At 36.6% G+C, this 17,751-nt stretch overlaps 1 protein-coding gene across 1 annotated transcript in view; it reads left to right on the forward strand.

Annotated features, from left to right (window-relative positions):
* The window catches only part of LPGAT1 (lysophosphatidylglycerol acyltransferase 1), a 96,031-nt gene that overhangs the window by 48,224 nt on the left and 30,056 nt on the right, over positions 1–17,751 (forward strand). The window contains exons 4-6 of the mRNA XM_011975789.1: positions 3,388–3,483; positions 7,287–7,560; positions 11,664–11,790. Coding sequence (XP_011831179.1) covers positions 3,388–3,483; positions 7,287–7,560; positions 11,664–11,790 — 497 coding nt within the window. The remainder of the gene's footprint in view (positions 1–3,387; positions 3,484–7,286; positions 7,561–11,663; positions 11,791–17,751) is intronic.

A 17,751-nucleotide genomic window follows, 5' to 3' on the forward strand; every position in this document is an offset into this window, starting at 1 on the left:
GCCACTGCACTCCAGCCTGGGCGACAGAGCGAGACTCCATCTCACAATAAAATAGAATAGAATAGAATAGAATAGAATAGAATAGAATAGAATAGAATAGAGCAAAACTAGTTGATTTGGCTTTCTATAAAAGAGACTCTCCAATTAGTTAACATTGTTACTCTTACAGATAGGATCATTACATTTATAGTGATTATCCTGAGGGCCTACAGTGTCCTTAAGTGTTTTTTTGAATCTCAAAGGGTGATTAAAATGGTCAAGATAAATATGTCTAACTGTATTCTAACACCAGTTTGGCATAGATGATAACTGTATTAACCAGAATATTAGGTAATTTAAAATTCCCCACTCATGTGGACAAAAGAAAGTTTGGTTGGCTTGTTTGCCTTTATAAAAATGTTTAAGTCCCAAGTAATTTTTTCATTTCAGATTAGTTAATACTGAGCATTCTAAATAATGCTCTGATAATATTGAATAATTTGAAATCTAGAAGAATATTTTACTTTCTTTTATAAAGGAATAACTGAGAAATATAAGGGTAGAAGCATTATAATCTCTCCCTGCTGCCTAATAATTACAGAGCAATATTAATTTGTATTCACTAGTAGGAATGGTTACTTGATTTATTTTATACTTTATGGATACATTCGAAGAAGGAAGGCTATTGTGGGCCAGTTAAAAAATATTACTTTGATGGTAATGTAATTATAGCATAGCTTTTTGAATTCAGGGGATTTCTTGAAGCCCCTATTAGTTTCTCAGTGGGAGTACTATTGGCATTTTAATAGGACAACAGTGTTGCTGAGAACTGTCCTGGGCACTGCCAGACATTTTGTGTACCCAACTGCCACACAGTAAATGCTAGTAGCACTCCTTAGTCCACAGTAAATGCTAGTAGCACTCCTTAGTCCACAAGGACCAAAATTATCCTGCAGTTTCCATACTCACCCAATGGAGAACCATTGACCTTATTATAATTTCAAAAGGAAAAAAGAGTGCAGTCATTTGTTTAAGTCTCTATACGGTGTTCTGATATGTAAAAAATCTGTGCATTCAGATAAAGAATAATTGATATAGATTGATTTTGTCTCTTAGAAATAATGAAAAAGTTCTGAGTGACAGACCTACCAAACATTGACAGAGCTGATTTAGGCAGCTTATGTTTACTCATCCTTCTTTTGAAGAATATGAAACAAAGGATTAATTGTATTTTCTGAAAGTGTTGGTCCTTTTTTTTTTTTTTTTTTTTTTTGAGACGGAGTCTTGCTGTGTTGCCAGGCTAGAGTGCAGTGGTGCCATCTCAGTTCACCGCAACCTCCGCCTCCCGGGTTCAAGCGGTTCTCCTGCCTCAGTCTCCCAAGTAGCTGGGACTACAGGTGCCCACCACCACGCCCGGCTAATTTTTGTATTTTTTAGTAGAGATAGGGTTTCGCCATGTTGACCAGGGTGGTCTCAATCTCTTGACCTAGTGATCCACCGGCCTCAGCCTCCCAAAGTGCTGGGATTACAGGTGTGAGCCATCATGCCTGGCCTGGCACCTTTATAATAAGTGTCTGTGAATTGTCTTGGCCTTTTATGACAATTTATGATAAAACTAAGAATTTTTATTTCTGTCAAAAGAACTTTATTAAATGTTTTATAAACATTTATTGACTTATAACATTTCCCCTAAAATAAGTTGGAACAGAGCTATCCTTATAAATCTCAGAAAATAGTTTGGCTATCTTTACTGAATTTATGTTTTAAGTGACCCTTCTAACTGAAGAGATAAACCCATCGTGAATGAAAGGTTAAATATAAAAGCTAGTTATTTGGCATTTAAAACCCAGAAGTCAATAAATTACAACTACAATTCATAATGTGTCTAAAGCTAAAATGCTTTATAGGTTGAATCCACTGCTTTTTGTTTGTTTTGGGGACACTTTTCAACAAATTTCATTTAGTCCAAATCTCAGTCTATTTAAACAAAGTACTGTAATCATCATTTTAAAGCGAAACAAGATGGGATGCTGGTGATTATCTTACTCTATATTAATTGCTTGAGGTATCAGTTCTTTCTTTATTAGGCATATATCTTCATTTAAAAAAATGATTTAATATTGTAAAGGTGATGGAGTAGGAGTTGTGTAGCTGGAAAACTAAGGCAGAAGCTGTAATATATATCATCTGTGGGCTTTTATAATGCTTTTATAAAAGCAGCACATGGATATCAGTGTTTTAGTTTTTTCCATATGTGTAGGTTCACATAAATTGGTTCTTAGAGATGATGTTTGCATCTATTGTTCCCATGGGAAACCAAAGTAGAGCTTACTGCATTCTTGATTGAGGTTGCAGCTTTCACTTTAGTTAAGGCTTATAACAAGGAATGCTATTTCCTCAGCAGGAAAGAACAATTAACTGATTCATTAATTAGATCCTGTTTGTACTTTAAAATTTTTTTTTTTTTGATACGGAGTCTCTCTCTGTCACCCAGACTGGAGTGCAGTGGCTCAATCTTGGCTCACTGCAACCTCTGCCTCCCAGATTCAAGCAATTCTCCTGCCTCAACCACCCAAGTAGCTGGGATTACAGGCATGTACCACCACACCTGGCTGGGGTTTCACCATATTGGCCAAGCTGGTCTCAAACTCCTGACCTCAAGTGATCCACCTGCCTCTGCCTCCCAGAGTGCTGGGATTACAGGCGTGAGCCACTGTGCCTGACCTGTACTTTTAATTTTTAAATTTGCATGGAAGAAAGTCTTCTGTCCTCGATATAGGTATTAACCCTTATCAGCAGTGGATAATATTTTTCTATTTAAGGACTAAGGCACTACAAATATTTTTATCCTGGCAAAGAGCATGATTTTGCATACACTAATAAATATTCTTCATAATAGAATATGTAAATCATTCTATTATATTAATTTTTAAATGTTTTTATTTTGGACACTAACTTTTTATACTTTGCCATGAAGCTACACTCAGATTCTGTAAAGCTATAAGTGAATGTTCATTAAATATATAGTCTTCTTTGATAACTTAACCATTTTGTTGTATTGTTTCAAAATATTTTGCAAGTTATGTAAGAATTACCAGAGACTTTGTTTGGGGTAGAACAAATTTGAAATCATTAAGTCCAAATTTAAGAAGTTAATTGAATTTCATTTTTTATATAGTGATATATGTACCTATGACTTAGGACTCAAAGACTTGGAATCAAGACATGTAATTTTTCATGTAGACAGTGTTAGTAACTGTGCTTTGTTTGTAGAAATAGAGGTAGATTTAAAATATTTTGGTTAATTAAAAGTATGCTTGGATGATTATATTTAAAGCTTGGAGACTCGGCTTGACTATAGTCAGGTTTCTTCTATCCAATATTATTTCTTGCTTTTCAATATTTTAGGTTGTTGCTCAGATGATGTGGTTGATGGATCATATTTTTAAGTACACAAACTTTGGAATTGTTTCTCTGGTCCATGGAGACTTCTTTATAAGACAGGTAAGTAATAAGCACTTTTTTCCCGCAGTGATAGCCAGTCAAATTGATTATTGATTATAAAAAGAGGTATAACAAAACCAATTATAATAGGTAGGGCTACTGCTAACCGGTTTCAGGGAGCTCTGTTTTTTTTTTTTTTTTTGGAGACAGTCTTGCTCTGTCACCCAGGCTAGAATGCAGTGGCACCATCTTGGCTCATTGTAACCCTCCACTTCCTGGATTCAAGTGATTCTCACGCCTCAGCCTCTGGAGTAGCTGGGACTATAGGCATGCCACTACGCCCAGCTAATTTTTGTATTTTTCGTAGAGATGGGGTTTCACTGTGTTGGTTAGACTGGTCTGGAACTCCTGACCACAAGTGATCCACCCGCCTGGGATCCCAGAGTGCTGGGATTACAGGTGTGAGCCACTGTGCCCAGCTCAGGGAGCTCTTTCTCTGAATCTTTGTTCCCTAACCATTTATTTCAATCTCAATTTGAGTATGGATAAGTACTAAAATACTTAAAATGCAAACATTCTAACCTCTACTCTTCTCCCATTTAGAGGGTACAATTTAGTTTAGTAAACATTGCCCACTATTCAGTTTCTTAGCTATGTGAATTGGGCAAATTATTTAAACACTCTAGTTTCTTTGTTTTCCAAACTTGAATAATATGTAATATTCCCCACAATGGTGGTTGTGGGGATTAAATGAAGTAATACCTATAAAGCACTCGGAACAATGCCTGCTACCTTCATCATCATTTTTATCTTGATTACTACTATTGTATCACTATTATTTTTATTTATAAGGCACTGTTGTATAATATAGTAGATATCTAAATTACGAGTAGGCAGATTATTAAATAAATTAATAAATAATAAATAAGTTAATGTAATAATAATAATGGGAGATGTTTTGGGAATTCATAGTGGGAAAAATAAGTTATCAGTTTTATGTGAATCCAGAAAAACTTCAGAGGAGAAGATGATACTTGGCACAAGTTTTAAAGAATAAGTATGGATTTGATGGAGGAAGGTGTATTGGGAAGTCCCAAGCATTAGGAATAGTTTAGGTAGGAAGAAGAATGATAGCCTCTTATCAGCACTACATTATTTTCTTGACTTGTTACTAGTATTACATGCTTTATTTTCACCAGAATGGATGACTGAAATATGATATGTAAACGCTTTTATGTATGACAATACCACACTTATTTGGTGTTTACATATTTAACAACCTGGATTGTGCCGTGCTTCGCACATAATAATTACTTAATAAATAACTGGTGAATCTAATTAAGCCTTTTCCAAGAACCGCAAATTCAGAAATAAGCTGGAAGTGAGTAGAAAAACTTCTAAGTTCTGTGAAAATAGGTGTCACAAGACACCTATACTTTACTCCAGACAGTTTTATGTACTGGACATTATATCATTTTTTTTTTGGAAACACCCTTTGTTCTTCTGAGCAGAGAAACAAATATAAGCATAGCCTGGAATCACAAGAAGTGGCAATTGGGAGTGGACACAAGGTCAAGACAAAATAAACTGATCAGGACAACTTAACAACGATCCTAGTGTAATAGCTCAGAGAAGGCAGCAGAACCAACAATTAGAAATCTTAGCAGTCTCAGGGATCTGAAAAGCTAGCTGAGCACCTTACCTCGTTTCCAGCTTTAGGAAATAATTGAATTTATAGTGTAGTGTAACAGTTGACCCTAATGATGATCCTCAGGCATCAAGAAGAGGGGCTGGGCTCTGTGGCTCATGCCTGTAATCCCAGCACTTTGGGAGGCTGAGGTGGGCAGATTGCTTGAGGCCAGGAGTTTGAGACCAGCCTGGCCAACATGGCGAAGCCCTGTCTCTACTAAAAATACAAAAATTAGCTGGGATGGTGGCACGCACCTGTAGTCTCAGGTACTTTGGAGGCTGAGGCAGCAGAATCGCTTGAACCTGGGAGGTGGAGGTTGCAGTGGGCCGAGATTGTGTCACTGCACTCCAGCCTGGGCAACACAGCAAGATTCCATCTCAAAAAAAAAAAAAAGAGGCTAAATTATACTAGATTATCAGTGTACTTTTAGATAAAAGTCGAAAATTAGGTACTCCAAAATATTTTCTTGTGATTACTATGTGAAGTTTTGCATACATAAAGATTATATTTCGAAATATCTAGAAAGTTTACAAATTTATTTCTAAAGAGCAACATTTTTTTCTCTGATAGACTAGTAATAAAAATCTATAACATGAGGGGAAGGAAGGGAAAAAGCATTAATGTTTAAAAGAAAAATTCTCTTGAGACTTTACTACTAGACCATTTTGACAAGCTTTTCCAAGAATAGTAAAAATATTTTGTGTATAATCTTGAGAACTTAATAGCTATCTTAATCATAATCAGTTCACCTCAGTAAACTAAGAAAATGTCTTACATGTTTTCCATTTGGGATACATTTGATCTAAAGACTGAAAGCATACTAATTATTTTGAGGAGCTTCTGTAATTTTGTTGGCTGGAAAATATTGACAAATTGATCACACTGAAAGAAAGAACCTTTGTTGTAAGCTTTGGGCCTTCCTACAAATTTTTCTAGATTCTTCTTTTTAGACTTCAGGTCATCTTCTTTTCTCTCTTTCCCTCTCAACTAAGATACAGTCCATTAGAATGTCTTTTTAGCTTTTCTTTCACATTTTTTCCCGAATGTAACTACTTATCATCAATGCAATATAATTGAATCTCGTCAAATTCCCTTGTGTGCAATACTGCAAGTCTTCTAACTTACTATCTCCTGTGGTCTTTTGGTCACAGGAGCCAGCAGATTTTATTTATTTTTATTTATTTATTTATTTATTTATTTTTTGAAACAGGATCTCACTCTGTCACCTCAGGCTGGAGTGCAGTGGTACCATCGGGGTTCACTGCATCCTCGAACTTGTGGGCACAAATGATCCTCCCGCCTCAGCCTCCTGAGTAGCTGGGACCACTAAATGTGCCACCACACCCGGCTAATTTTTGTATTTTTTGTATAGACGGGGTTTCACCATGTTGCCCAAGCTGGTCAGACTTTTAAACATAAATAAGATTATAACACTTCCTTGTTCAAAACTATCCAAAGATGTCCCCTCCAAAACTACTTACCATGCATAAGGCTCTTCTCATTTGGTCTCCACCTCCCTCTGTAGCTTCTTTTCCTACCACTGACTTTCTTGTTTATCACATTTCAGCCACACTGGCCTTGGTGCTGTTCTTTGAACATGCCATACTCATTCCCATCAAATAAATGACCTTTGTCCTTTTCGTTCTTGTCACCTGGAATATTCTGCCTTGCATCTTCACATGACTTATTCCCTCACATTTTTACCTCCTCATAGCGGGTTTCTCTGACCCTCTTGACCCTTTCTATCCTTTTGCTGTTTTCTTCCTAACACATATTACTAGTTGAATTTCCACTCCACATATACCATCTTCCCAAACTAGAGTGTAAGCTCCATGAAAGTCTCTTATTTCCTCCTCTATGTCTAGTGCCTAGGACAGTGCATGGCACATAGCAGGCACTCAGTAAATAGTCGCTGAATTGATGAATGGCTGAACTTTCAAGGGCAATCAGAACAATTTCCTTTTCCTTCAGAAAGACAGATTTATTTATATAAGTGCTAATAACCTCTCTTTTTACCACTGTGGTCAAAAAGGGAAGTAAGGTGCCGGGGGAGGGAAATCACTATTCTATTCTATGACTGGATTTTAATTTAGAAGCTGTAATTTCTATTTAATTTTATGGCATTTTAATTTTGGATGTACCTGTACTTATTACATGTGTGTGTGCCTTCTAGGGAAGATCTTATCGTGACCAACAGCTGCTGCTTCTCAAGAAGCACTTAGAAAATAATTACAGGAGCAGAGATCGAAAATGGATTGTTTTGTTTCCAGAAGGGGGCTTCCTCAGGAAGCGGCGAGAAACAAGTCAGGCATTTGCCAAGAAAAATAACTTGCCATTTCTTACAAATGTTACTCTGCCAAGGTCTGGGGCAACAAAAATTATTTTGAATGCACTTGTAGCACAACAGAAAAATGGAAGTCCAGCAGGAGGAGATGCTAAAGAATTAGGTATGATGGTTTTTAGCATTTTTTACCTTGTTGGAGTTAAAGGATTTTCTGGAGTTACAGAAGATGATCATTGTTCTTTTTTGTATTTATAATTTGTGTTAAAAATAATACTTAGGGAGAAGATGAAACTGTAATTTTTAAAAAATGTTTCCATTTACAAAAATAGTCTGTGCTTTTACTAATTTACTCAAATAATACAGAAATGCATAAAGTCAAAGATGTCTTTCTCCTATCTTACTTATATGGAGCCATTCCCACGGCTGCAGTAAACATTCTTACAAATGTCTTTACATATTGGTGGAACTATTTCTGTAGTACAGATTCCTAGAAGTAGAATTGCTAGACTAAAAGATATAACTATAGAAATGACATGTTTGAAAAACTAATCTTTTCATTTATCAAATAATATTTTCATTTATCAAATTGAGAAAGCTTTTTGGTCTTCTTTTTGTTTGTTTGTTTGTTTGTTTTTGGTTTTTTCCTGGATTTTCTTGGGAGACAGTCTTGCTCTGTTGTCCAGGCTGGAGTGCAGTGGTATGATCATAGCTCACCATAGTCTTGAATTCCTGGGCTCAAGCGATCTTCCCACCTCAACCTCCTGAGTAGCTGGGGTTGTAGGCACATGCCACCATGCCTGGCTAATTCTTTAGTTGTTTTGTAGAGATGGGGGTCTCACTATGTTGACCAGACTAGTGTCAGACCCCTAACCTGAAGTGATACTCCTGCCTTGGCCTCCCAGAGTGCTGGGAGTATAGGAGTATAGGTGTAAGCCACTGTATCCAGCCTTGTTTGTTTTTAATACAGAGAACTAATTTAATGCAATTTGATAGTATTAAGAGCATTAAGTGTTAATAAGTGACTCAGTTATTCCACTGCAAATATTTATCAAAAGGAAATAATCTGAAATGCAGGCAAAGAAGTTTATTACAGATTATTTATAATAGCCAAAACATTGGAATTAGCTAGAAGTGAGAATGGATTAGTAATTATCAAATATCCATACAACGAAATACAACACAGCTGTTACAAATGATGTTTATGGAGTGTTTGTATTGGCTTGGAAAAATATTTATGCTCTTCTGTTAATAGGGTGGGCAAACCTGCAACTCTTCTGAAAACAATTTGAGTTCAAGTCTGTAAACAACAAGGCAGTAGGAAATGCGTGAAAGGAAAGACACCAAAATGTTAGCAGTGATTGCTTTTCTGAGTTGTAACATTATGGATTATTTTTCTCTATTAATGCTTTTCTGAATTTTCCGTTTTTAAAAATAATGTGTGTGTATTACCTTCTCACCATCAAAAAGCAAATCATACTCAAAGATGCAACTATCTTGCAGATAGCCTGATAAATTATAAAGTTTTGCAGAAGATATTTGTGTCCATAGCATGGAGACTGTTTTGAACAAGTTACCTAAGATACTACTGTGAAAGTCTGGTTATAAGTTAGAAAGCTGAAAGGCATTCACTAGGCCTGTTTCCTTTGCAGTATTTTGCTATTTCTTTTCATATTCTTTAAATAAAATAAAATAATAATTGAAATGATTGGCCCTCAGAAACAATATGTTTTTAAATGGCAATTAGGACCAGACATAGAAATAATGTCTGTGATTTAACTCAGATTTAACTGAGTTTTCCTTTTATTTGTTTTTCCCAAGCAGCTGCTTGGCAGTCAGCTCTCTTAATCTTTCATCATCTATTAAAAAGACAAATTGGAAGAGTCTTTTAATAGAAAAGGAACGTTCAGAATAGTTTCACTGCTGGAGAGACACTGTGGCAATGGCAGCCAAGCCAAAGCTTGAAGGCAAATGTCTTCCAAACAGGATTAGTTGCACTAATAAAGACTGCTGTTTTAAAATAGTTCCACCCAGGCAATATCCTGTGGTGGTCTAGATCTCAAATGTAGGGGCAACTGTTATACTGATTGCATAATAGTGAAGAAAAATGGTTGTTTTCTTTTAGAGAGAACTAGTTTACGTTTGTAACTAAAGCAGAGTAGTTTATTTTTTAATCCTACCTTAAAGTTTTTCATTCTACCTGTTTAGAAGAAAAACCGTAAGTATACCTGAAAACTAGTTTTACCTGTATTTTATTATTATTTTCCATGTTTTGGTATTTTACATTTTATTTTCTTTTGTGTTTATATTAACTAGCATTTTATTCCATGTATACACAAACCATGCCTTTGTGTTTAATATGTGATCCATACACATATACCAAAATTAAGTTCTGTCTGATTAACTTTAAAAAGATTAGTATTTTTGTTACCACGTGATTTAACAGATATTAAACTGAATTTTGGTGTTTTTTCTCATCATTTAATTATAAAAATTTTCAAACATACATAAGAGTTTAAAGAATTTTGCAGTGGATATCTGTGAGCTGACTAGATTATCTCTTCATCATTCTGTCCATCCATTAATCCATCTTGGTTGTTTCATTTTTTAATGTGTCTAAAAATAAGCTTCATTAGTATGCTTTACTCCTAAACATTTCAGCATGCATATCATTGGTAGCTTGTTAAAGTGTGTTTCTTTACATAAACTCAGTTCATTTAGCAATATGTTATTTTTAAATTATTTTTTTTACTTGTTTTACAAGTATATTTTTCTCCTTCACAATGTTGTTCTAAAATCTTTACAGAATTTAAGGCCAGTTTTAAATTATTTGACATACGAAAGTAATATATGATTGATTCCTAATGCACATTTGGACTTATGCTTGAAAATGAGTTTTCTTTTTTTAGGAATTTCTTACATACCTCAAATAAAGAATGGACCATTATACTCTTAAAGTCTGGCCATCAGTATCCTCTGTGATGATTCTGCTCTCAGTTCTCGCTCACCTTTGTACCCCATGCTGGAATAAAAACAATGTGCAAAGGATCAAATTTAGCAGAACTTACCATCCCCTCTCCACAACAGTAGTCACCAGTTGTACCTTCCAAAAGGCAGGAAGCTTTATTGCTTTATGTGTACATATAACTCTTGCTAAAACTGAGGGAGATATTTTGCTTTTTATTTATTTATTTTTTTTATTTTTGATGTATTTTATTTTTTTGAGACGGAGTTTCACTCTTGTTGCTCAGGCTGGAGTGCAATGGTGCAATCTCAGCTCACTACAACCTCCACCTCTTGGGTTCAAGCGATTCTCCTGCCTCAGCCTCCCGAGTAGCTGGGATTACAGGGGTGCACCACCACACCTGGCTAATTTTGTATTTTTAGTAGAGACAGGGTTTCGAACTTCCTATCTTAGGTGATCTGCCTGTCTTGGCCTCCCGAAGTGCTGGGATTACAGGCATGAGCTACTGCGCCCGGCCTTTTTTTTTTTTTTTTTTGAGACGGAGTTTTGCTCTTCTGCCCAGGCCAGAGTGCAGTGGCAGTGATCTTGGCTCACTGCAACCTCCACCTCCTGGGTTCAAAGCGATTACCCTGCCTCAGCCTCCCAAGCAGCTGGGATTACAGTCACGCGCCACCATACCCAGCTAATTTTTTGTATTTTTAGTAGAGATAGGGTTTCACCATGGCCTCAGGTGATCTGCCCACCTCTGCCTTCCAAAGTACTGGGATTATAGGCATGAGCCACTACGCCCAGCCTCAAGAGCAGCAACAAAGTGTGTCCATAAAGAATGCTTAATTTTGTTGCCATGTTCCAATATTTATTAATGCCTATCCTCAGTATCACAAATCTTGGTGTTTATATTATATTATATTATATTTAGTGAATGATTTTGTTTTGTTTTGAAGTCTGTTTTTTCTGTGATGTGAGTTTAGCTTCTGACCTTTTCATAGGTCAGTTTTTTATAGGAGTGTTAATTATAAATTAGATCTTCATAGTGCATAATTGTATCAGATACTTGAATGGTGCATGTCCAGTAGATAATAGTGTTCTTTGTTTCGAGGTTCATCCATTTTATAACACAATAAGTAATGCTTAATTTCTTCTAAAGAACATTATAGAACAGTAGCACCAAAGTTCATCCTTAGAATTTTTCTTAAAGCAGAAGGTATATTGATATACCTTACACTGGTCAAGTAATCTATGTTATTTGCTATAGATAATATAAAAGTTGATTTAATTTTAAGTCTTTTTTTCTTTGTTCTCAGACAGCAAATCAAAAGGCCTCCAGTGGATAATAGATACGACGATAGCTTATCCCAAAGCTGAACCTATAGATATTCAAACCTGGATCCTTGGATACAGGAAACCAACAGTCACACATGTACATTATAGGTAAGAATTCTATATTAGTACTCAGTATATATCCAACAATACTACCTCAGGACAGTATGAATGTCTTAATATTTAGTTTTTAATCATACAGTAGAAATAGTTGGCTCAAGTTCATTCTTATGCTGCATTTTTAATATTAAAATATCATTTGAAGTAGGTATTTCACTCAGTTATAGAGATCTCTAAAAGTGATATTCTAGAGGCACTATGTTTATTCGGTTGCCTGACACTGGAGTAATAGTTAACTTAAAGGGCAAACATCAAGGATAAATATATACTCACTTGGCTTAAGAAGGTATGTATTAGTAGAGATATTACAGAAAAGGAGTCCTCATCCAGAACCCCAGAATGTTCTTGGATCTTGAGCAAGAAAGAATTCAGGGCGAGTCTGTAAAGTGAAAGCAAGTATGTTACAAAAGTAAAGGAATAAAAGAATGGCCACTCCATAGACCGAACAGCCCCAGGGGCTGCTGATTGCCCATTTTTATGGTTATTTCTTGATGATATGCTAAATAAGGGGTGGATTCTTCATGCCTCTCCTTTTTAGACTATATAGGGTAACTTCCTGATGTTGCCATGGCATTTGTAAACTGTGATGGCACTGGTGGGAGCATAGCAGTGAGGATGACCAAAGGTCACTCTCGTGGCCATCTTGCTTTTGGTGGTTTTTAGCTGGTTTCTTTACTGCAACCTGTTTTATTAGCAAGGTCTTTATGACCTGTATTTTGTGCTGACCTTGTGTCTCCTCCTGTGACTTAGAATGCCTTAACTATCTGGGAATGCAGCCGAGTAGGTCTCAGCCTCATTTTACCCAGCCTGTATTCAAGATAGAATTTCTCTGCTTCACACACCTGTGACGGAAATTGAATTTCTTTTTAAATCATTAATCCACATAAGATTTTCTGAATGATTAAATTGGTAATGTAGCTATGACTTACACTTTTAAGTTTTTAACATTTTAATATGTCATTTGCATAAACAATAGCAAAAACATTTATTGAATATGTATGCTAGCTTCTTGTTTTTTTAATGTAGTTTTTTTAAGGAGTTTATATAAATATGATAGGTATTTGTATGAAGCATAGGCTGATAAGGCCTGTTGGGTTTTGATCACTTTTATAGGCCTTTTAGCCTTACTGTGTTTCCATGTGAAAGACCTCAACCCCTGGCAACTACCTTACAAAGGTGAGGAATTGGTACCAAGGAACATCACAGTTGCCACAAAAGCCCTCAATTCTAGAGGAAAACAACTCAAATTGCGTACCATTGATAGTACATAGGTAGCATATTTTTATATGTGTAAACCATCAGAGTTTTATTAGTACAAATGTAAGTACAGAGTTGGAAGAATTTGAATGAAAATTAAATTCTGAAATTTAAAATTACATAATTAATAGTTGGGCTTTTTGATGTGTGAGGGATGACTATAAAATTACAGTTGATTCTGGTGTGTGGCTTACACTGAGTAAGGTAAGAGTGTAATTCTTTGTGTCTCTTTTCTCAGTCGACTCTTTCCACAGGTTTCCCTTTTACTTAAGTTATTGAGCACTTACTCTGTATAAGGCAATGTGCTAGGCCCTGGAAGAATTGCTCTAGGAACAGTTTTATTTCCACATATGTGAAGCATAGCAAACCTTCAGTAAGTTTTTACATTGTAATCTATGAATGAAGGACAATGTTAATGCCCAAGCTAGGAATACATGGCTGTTGGATATATGACTATATGTGCATTCGATATATGTGCATTGGATGTATGTAGATCTTCCTAGCAAATCATACCCCAAAAAGAACTGAGATGAGGAAGAAAACATTGTGTGGTATGGGCATTCTAGTATAGGTGACCCTGCTTTTCTTTTTGAATCAATAAATAGAGGCAATTTTAGTTTATAATCAGGAAAAAAATGAATCAAATCATAAAGGATCATAGAAAGGGAAGAAATGGCCTACTTTTAGCAAGATTACTTTAACAGGCTCTTACATTCACTTGAAACAGAGGTTCTTAGTGCTGGGGCTCATGGATAGACCTCAGAGAATTTTTTAACTGAATAAATGAAATTTTGAGAATGTTTATACCTTTCTACAGAGAAAGTTCATAGCTTTCACTCTGTTCTCAAAATTATTTATGACCTCAAGAAATTAAGGACCCCTGACTTAAAGATGAAAACCTCATAATAGATAGAAGATGAGGAATGGTCAGTTTGATACAGAAAAATACTTCTAATAAAGAAAATTTAATATGTTAAACTAGTAGAGATTAAATCATGTTATAGAATCATACTCCAAGATATTAAAGTACAAATTATGCCTGATTATGAATATGCACATATACAAACCCTAGGAGTCTTGGGACAGGTGAGGAGATACACTTTTCTTCCCAGGAATTTAATCAAGATTATTGTCTAACCAATGTTAGACAGGAGAGTAAGGACCTGTGTTCAGAAATGGAGAGCAAATGAAAAGAGCAGAAAAGAACAGAGGTGTCCTGGTGTCAGGATAGTACTGTGCTTTTGCAGGAAGCCTGTGAGAGGGGATATGGGCCATGTCTTTAGCAGCTCCCAGGAATAGTCTCTATCAACTATAGAGTGACTTCTCATGTATTGTTCTTGGCCATCAGGACACCATGGTGCATAGGGAAAGAAACAGTGGTTTTAATTCAGACTTTTTGTTCATTTGGTTATATTTTTAAAATTTTAAACAAGGACAAGATGTTTCAATAAAAGTTTTAAAATGCAGCATTAGAAATCACATTATATATATAAATGTTAATAATATAAATAATTGGGATTAGATCCCTTTCTCTTGTAATGTGGGGAGGTTGGCAAGAAAAACTGGGTAGTATCGGCCGGGCATGGTGGCTCACGCGTGTAATCCTAGCACTTTGGGAGGCCGAGGTGGGCAGATCACCTGAGGTCGGGAGTTTGAGACCAGCCTGACCAACATGGAGAAACCCCGTCTCTACTAAAAAAATACAAAGTTAGCCAGGCGTGGTGGCACATGCCTGTAATCCCAGCTAGTAGGGAGGGTGAGGCAGGAGAATTGCTTGAACCTGGGAGGCAGAGGTTGCAGTGAGCCGAGATCACGCCATTGCACTCCAGCCTGGGCAACAAGAGCGAAACTCTATCTCGAAAAAAAAAGAAAAACTGCATAGTATCAACTGCTTAAAGTGGGGAGTGGGTGCCCAAAGCATAGGAAAAGGTGGTCTGGAAACTATAAAGTTCACTAAAAAATAGTTGTTTTGTTCATTTTTGGCTTGCTTATCTTCACCTATAGGGAGATTTGAAAAACTATTCATGAAAGTTTTTTTTTTTTTTTTTTCCTGCAGTTGAGCATAATTTCTCCCTTTCTGCAGTTAAGCATAATTTCTCCAGAACTCTAGAACTATTAAACCATATGGAACCAGCCAATTTTGTTTCACATGATGTAGAAAGGATTTGTTTTCATCTTAGCAGACTTAAAAAGATAAATAAATAAAGCAGCCCTCATTCTTGAGAATTTAATTGAAGTGATCACTTAGTGATTATGGTATATAACTGGGCAAGTCAGTACTGTTGCTGGTTTGTTTTTTTTGAGACACAGCTTCACTCTGTCGCCGAGGCTACAGTGCAGTGGGCACTGCAACCTCCACCTCCCGGGTTCAAGTGATTCTTCTGCCTCAGCCCCCTGAGTAGCTGGGATTACAGGCACATGCCACCATGCCTGGCTCATTTTTGTATTATTAGTAGAGGTGGGGTTTCACCATGTTGGCCAGGCTGGTCTCGAACTCCTGACCTCAGGTGATCTGACAGCCTCGGCCTTCCAAAGTGCTTTAGCCACACACCTGGCCTGTTGCTAGTTTTTTAGTGTAATCTTGGGAAATGTGACGTATGACAGTCAGAAAGTAATCCATCCTGCTCAACTTTTATTAGATTCCACTTAAGATATTTCATGTATTTTAATTTCTCCGTTTTAAAAGAAATAATGTGATTGGTAAAATGCTATCTATAGAGTTGACAAGCATGAGAAGCCTAGAGAGTTCTGTAATTTAAAAAAACAAAAAAGAGAGCTAACGTAGATGAGTCCTAGAGCACTAGTACCACTTAAAAGGCAGCTATTATGGATCAAATCAAAACAAATTCATAGGTAGTAGTAATTAAATGAAACACAATTTTTTTTTTTTTTTGAGATGGAGTTTCGCTTTTGTTGCCCAGGCTGGAGTGCAATGGTGTGATCTTGACTCACTGTAACCTCCGCCTCCTGGGTTCAAGTGATTCTCCTGCCTTAGCCTGCCGAGTAGCTGGGATTACAGTAGGCATGCGCCACCATGCCCGGCTAGTTTTATATTTTTAGTAGATATGGGGTTTCTCCGTGTTGGTCAGGCTGGTCTCGAACTCCCGACCTCAGGTGATCCACCCACCTTGGCCTCCCAAAGTTCTGGGATTATAGGCATGAGCCACCGCGCCCAGCCATGAAACAGAATTCTAAGAGAAACTCCCAGTTGAAAGTACAGGTTAAGAGAAAGGTTAACAATTCATAAGTGTTAAATCTATAATAAGTGTATATATATTTGAGATGCTTCTATTATATTTTAGGTAGATTTCATAGAGGGCAATAACTGTGCTTCCTATGTAGTACATCTTGGTATCTGCTGAGAGCCACAAAAGATGGCTCTGGGTGGCTGGGGTATTATATTGTTATACGATAGCATTCCTTACCATCAGAATTCACTTGGGAAACAATATAGTTAGCATAACTTATTTAACATTAATCAGTGGTTTGTCTATTTATTTATTTATTTATTTTGAGACAGTCTCATTGTGTCATTCAGGCTGGAATGCAGTGACGCAATATCAGCTCACTGCAACCTCTGCCTCCCGGGTTCAAGCAATTCTCCTGCCTCAGCCTCACAAGTAGCTGGGTTTACAGGCACCTGCCACCATGCCTGGCTAGATTTTATTTTTCCATAATACATTTATTTTCACTTCTTACAAATTATAGTCCAAGCTGCCAAATAAATTCCACTACCTGTTCTGTACCTCATTGGAACATAACGTGACAAGCAAGTATATGGAGATCTCTGAGCAAAAGTGGCATTTTCCCACAGAGTAACTCCCTTCATACTGTGTTAATAAGTTCTTTAAAAAAAAAAAAAAAAAACTTTCTTTAAATAGAAAAATAATATCTAGATTGCCAGAATGTACAGCAGAATGTTTTTCTTGATTTGAAATTTCTGTACTGACGCTTAGGAAAAAAGCGTAAGAATGTAATAACTTATTTTAAATACTCTGAAACTGTTTATTTCTTCCAATAGCAGTTTTCTCCATTAATTTACTACTCAGGCTTATGTTGGTTTTTAGGATTTCTAGAAGACATGACATGTTATATATGAAACACCATAAAATACACATTATTTTTATATAAAATACTACTGAAGTACTTAAAATACCACATAGATGAGAAAGTAAACATTTGTGGCAGAGTTGTATACTAGAGCCTGTCTTACAAATAGGTAGTATTGCTATGTTTCAAAAGTTGAACTTTTAGGGCATGCATTGAGAACATATTCCTCAGAAAATTTGTGGCAAATGGTGATTAAGTTCTCAGGCAACTTTGCTAATGCTGGGACTCTGGTGGCCAGAAGTTGCCCTGACTTTGGCAGATGCATTGTTGGGAGATGCAAATGATGTACAGGTAAAAGGGTCTTTTAGGCTGTGCACGGTGGCTCATGCCTGTAATCCCAGCACTTTGGGAGGCCAAGATGGGCAGATCACTTGAGGCCAGGAGTTCGAGATTAGCCTGGCCAACATGGTGAAACCCCATCTCTACCAAAAATACAAAAATTAGCTGGGTGTGGTGGCATGTGCCTGTTACTACTTGGGAGTGAGACAGGAGAATCGCTTGAACCTGGGAGATGGAGGTTGTGGTGAGCTGAGATTGTGCCACTGTACTCCAGCCTGAGCAACAGAGCACGACTCTGTCTCAAAA

The sequence above is a fragment of the Mandrillus leucophaeus genome, unplaced genomic scaffold (assembly GCF_000951045.1).
Source record: "Mandrillus leucophaeus isolate KB7577 unplaced genomic scaffold, Mleu.le_1.0 Scaffold159, whole genome shotgun sequence".
Lineage (NCBI taxonomy): Eukaryota > Metazoa > Chordata > Mammalia > Primates > Cercopithecidae > Mandrillus > Mandrillus leucophaeus.